General features: G+C 37.1%; 1 protein-coding gene across 1 annotated transcript in view; it reads right to left on the bottom strand.

Moving 5' to 3' along the window:
* The window catches only part of LOC119835198 (ankyrin repeat domain-containing protein 29), a 34112-nt gene continuing 29737 nt past the window's right edge, over positions 1-4375 (bottom strand). Inside the window, exons 4-8 of the mRNA XM_038359896.1 lie at positions 1725-1823; positions 1493-1591; positions 1078-1275; positions 695-790; positions 1-208 (exon numbers count right to left, since the gene is read on the bottom strand). Of these exons, the coding sequence (XP_038215824.1) occupies positions 2-208; positions 695-790; positions 1078-1275; positions 1493-1591; positions 1725-1823 (699 nt within the window). The 3' untranslated portion in view covers position 1. The remainder of the gene's footprint in view (positions 209-694; positions 791-1077; positions 1276-1492; positions 1592-1724; positions 1824-4375) is intronic.

A 4375-nucleotide genomic window follows, 5' to 3' on the forward strand; every position in this document is an offset into this window, starting at 1 on the left:
ACTAGGAGGGCGGCGGGTCGGCGGGGTGGGCGGGGTGGTGCGCCAGGCCGGCGAGGTAGGCGACGACGTCGCGGCGGCCGGCGGCGGCGGCGGCGGCGCGCGCGGTGAGGCCGGCGGCGTTGCGCAGCGGCGGCGAGCGGCGCGCCAGCAGCCGCACGCACGCGAGCTGCCCGAACATGGCCGCGCCGTGCAGCGCCGTCTGACCGTTCTGCGCATGCGCCGCGCACACATAACCCGTTCAATTTTATTATTTGTGCTTCCCGTGCGGAATGACTTATCGTATACGGTGTTACCGAGCGTTTTAAGGAAGTAATTTTTAAATAGGGAAACGTCTACATACAATTTTTCTAATATTTTAAAAATATAAAAACAGTTATCTTTTTCTTCTAATATTTAAAAAATATTAGAACTGAACTGAATTTGAACGGATTTTGATGATACTTGGTTATGATGTAACTCACACGTCAAAATAATATACGAACTATTGAAATACATCCTTTTACGCATGGGTTTGTCCGCGGGTGATGCCGCGTGGCACAGCCGTTAACAGTCAAATTTGATTTTTTTTACAATGAAACCGTTTACAATGAAATTAAATTTTAGTTAACTTTCCAACTGAACTGAACATTGAAAATTGTTGTCATTATACCAAACACTGACAACAAAATAATCAAACAATAAACAAAGCACATACCGGCAGCAACCCCAAGTCGGGTTTGTACTTCAACAGCTCCTGCACCACCGCCGCGTGACCTTTGTGCGCCGCTTTGAATAGTGGTGTTGCGCCGTCCTGGAAATAACAACATTGTTTGGGTTGGTATGGCGTGATCATATTTCATTTAAATCGTAAAAATTATAACCTCACTAAATGTATGATTTTACTTGACTTTTCGATGCAGATCCAGGCGATGGTCTGGGTTTGTTATCTCAGAACATTCGAATGAGTGAATCAATTAAGACAATTCTTGTTTATTAAGAATGCTGGTGTCTTAAGGATGCCCCCGTATACGTCTCTGCCCCCCGTACCCTCTGCTCTCCCCTCCCCTGACTCCCTCCCCCGCCCCCGCCCCCACCGACCTGTCGCGCGCGGTCGACGTGCGCGCCGGCGGCGAGCAGCGCGCGCGCGACGCGCTGGTGGCCGCACTGCGCCGCGATCCACAGCGGCGTGGCGCGGTCGAGGCGCGCCGCGTCCACGGCGGCGCCCGCCGACAGCAGCGCCAGGCACACCTCCTCGTGCCCGTTTTGGGCCGCTATGAACAGGGGTGTCGCTTTGTCCTGCGATAGTTATGTTACGATTACAAATATTGTATCGGCACCGCCGTCGCTTTATCCTAGAAACTTAAGCAAAAACATAACGAATGGTGTCGTCCTAAACTCGAAATTAGGATTATCAATTGTCAAAATAAAATAAAAGGAGGTGTAGGTAAATGCATAAAAGTATGACATAAAATAGTAAAGCATCTAATCACACAATTGACTTCTTTGTACACACCTTCATACAGGAATTCACATTGGCCCCTCTGTGTATCAACTCTTCAACGACCGGTAAGTGACCACACTGACAGGCCACGAATAAGGGAGTTCCTCCATCCTGAAATTGGGAAAATTATACATATAAAAACCATATTAGCTTAACACTTTGAGTGTATAAGTACCTACTTAATGTGCCCTTGTTAGTATCTTATTTTTCTTTTATATAAAGTCATAGATGCAAAATATCTCACCGCAGACGGCGCATCTATAGCTGCCCCGGCGTCCAACAGCAACCTCGCGATGTCAAGGAAACCGCCTTGAGCTGCGAAGAATAGCGCCGTCGTTCCTGTCTGACATCAACACACGGATCTAAATCACCACCTTGTCAATATTCTTGATGTACCGAGTAAGGATTAGGCATAGAGGAGAAAGTTATATGGAAATTTGGACATTATACTTAAGGAACAGATAAAAAGGCAAGACAAGAAAATAATACTGTATATGATACTGTGCAGGCACTAAAATATGTGCTAGTTAGAAATACAAGACTAGAATCGTAGTATCATTGAATTGTGTAAATATTAAACAAATTCAAAAAGTTTCTTGGTACAAGTATTTATTGTTGCTGCAATTAGTAAGATAAAATATAATGCTTTTCCAAATATACATCATTCATATTTGTATAAATGAAATACAACTACGAAATGTTAAGATTTTCCACCAAAGAATATCCTTTACGCCTAATATTATTTAGGTCGCATTTCGGTGTCTTGCATCCGTGTTTGCGCTTATATCATGCACTATAATAATTTTAGCGCAGTTATCTTATCTCCTTGGATCTTAACAAATCAAATAGAGCTTAGAGCTGCAGCCATTAATAGTGAAAAAATCAACGTTTCTTCTATACGCAAAAAAATATTACTTTTATTTAAAAAAATCTATAAAATTCACAGGGTGGGTACAAGTAATATAAATTTCTAAACGAAGGGGTTTAAAGAGCTATATTGGGGAGCTATTGTACTCCACATTGCAGAAATAGCAAAAACAAAGGCGCCATTGTTAGCGCAGTGACATTTTGCGTGTGTGAATGAACTTGAATAGCCTCATTCACCTGGAACACGGGGAGCCCTGCAGTTAAGTGGTATTCATGGCGCTTTTAAAAAGAGAAAGGTTAAATAGGTCGCTTATATGAAATGTGATGCAGAGCTCTTTGATTCGTGTTATCTATATGTTGGAAATTGGTTTCTATGACTTCTTTTTAAACCACAAAAAACATATAAGAGTGTTTCGTCTTTTTTGGGATATTTAATGACATTTTGTCGTGATTTTGTCAATTTTGTTGTTACTCGAGTTTTAAATGGAACTTTCAAAGTTCTTTACTACCCAACAACAACTCTAACCATAATTTGAATTAGTCAGCCTGCGTGGTCAGTCGTTGCTACATTTGGACGATAATAATTTATAGTAAATAAAAAATAATAATAGTTTAAAAAAACTAAAAAACACGCTTTTATAGAAAACCGAACTAAAAAATAGAAAACATATTTTGCAAATTGAAAAATGGAATAATTTTATCAAATTAGTGTATTGTCATCGGTCCTCAATAAATCTACAAAGTTTGAACGAAATCTGGCCGTTTAAAGTAGGTCAAAATCGCGCCCAAAGAAGTCGGTTACAAACAAACATACAGGTGAAGCTAATAAAAAGCGTGTAAAATAGAAATTAGATCGATTTTATTTAGATTTTAAACTTTTCAATGCATTTTGAATATCTCGTAAATGCATTAATTAATAAAATTAATACTATGATTTAGAATGCTATCATAGGCGACACAATCAAAATTGAAACAATCGTGATCTATTATAGATTAGATAAAATAATAACAAATAATAATAAAAATCATTTATTGAACAAATTATAAATCACATAGAACATGAAACCCAGACTCCTAATATAGCTTTCGCTGTGTTTCAGGAGTCTGTGTCTTCCCGATACAGTACATAATAGTTCAATTTAGACACAATAAAATGTAATTGCAGCTACATACATATGACATTTAAATTCTATAATTTAATATAAGTTTATAATACTTAATAATTAACAATTTTAATATTTTACATTTTATCAATAAGTTATTTATATATTCATGAAATTAAACTACTTAAAATCCGAGTTTTGAAGTAGTGTAGATTGTATGTGTATGTGTAGTGTGTGTATGTGTGAATATTAATGATGATATTAAAGTATAAAAAGAAACTCAATGTATCATAATTATTAATAAATTCATTTAATTAAAAATAAACGTTTAACGTTAATGTCGTTTGTCCTGATAGCATACAAAAAAAAATAAATAAAATAAAATTATTGTTAAATCATGCATTTAAAGCGAGTACTTTTATATTCAAAGGAAATTGAGAGTTCTTTAATTAATAAAAAAATTATTTATTTACTGGATATATGTATTAGTAAGTTCTCTACTTCTGAATAATCAAGTAATATAAGCCATTCTTTTATTTTTTGTTTTATTTTATGGTTGGTAAGAGTAAAGGCATTTTTATTAGTTGAAATGAAACAATTATAAAGTATAGGTGCTAAGTAATTATACTGCCTTTGAGCAAAACGAGACCTAGTGTATGGTACAGGTGATCGATATATTCTCTTTTTATTAAATTAAGATAGTTTAGTAAATTGTGGTACATATAAATTAAATTTTACAAGAGATTTCAAAAGTTAAAGGAAATAGGTTAGGTTAGAGGTACGGGGCAAAGGCTAAGTGGTAAAGAGGAAATTCGAAAAGAAAATCTCAAAATCTTTAAAATCATCCATCATCCATATTGTAAATTCCCTGAAAACTACGAGACGACTGGACTGAAACTTATCCACGTCACAATCCTACGATAGA

The sequence above is a fragment of the Zerene cesonia genome, chromosome 20 (assembly GCF_012273895.1).
Source record: "Zerene cesonia ecotype Mississippi chromosome 20, Zerene_cesonia_1.1, whole genome shotgun sequence".
In the NCBI taxonomy this organism is placed as follows: domain Eukaryota; kingdom Metazoa; phylum Arthropoda; class Insecta; order Lepidoptera; family Pieridae; genus Zerene; species Zerene cesonia.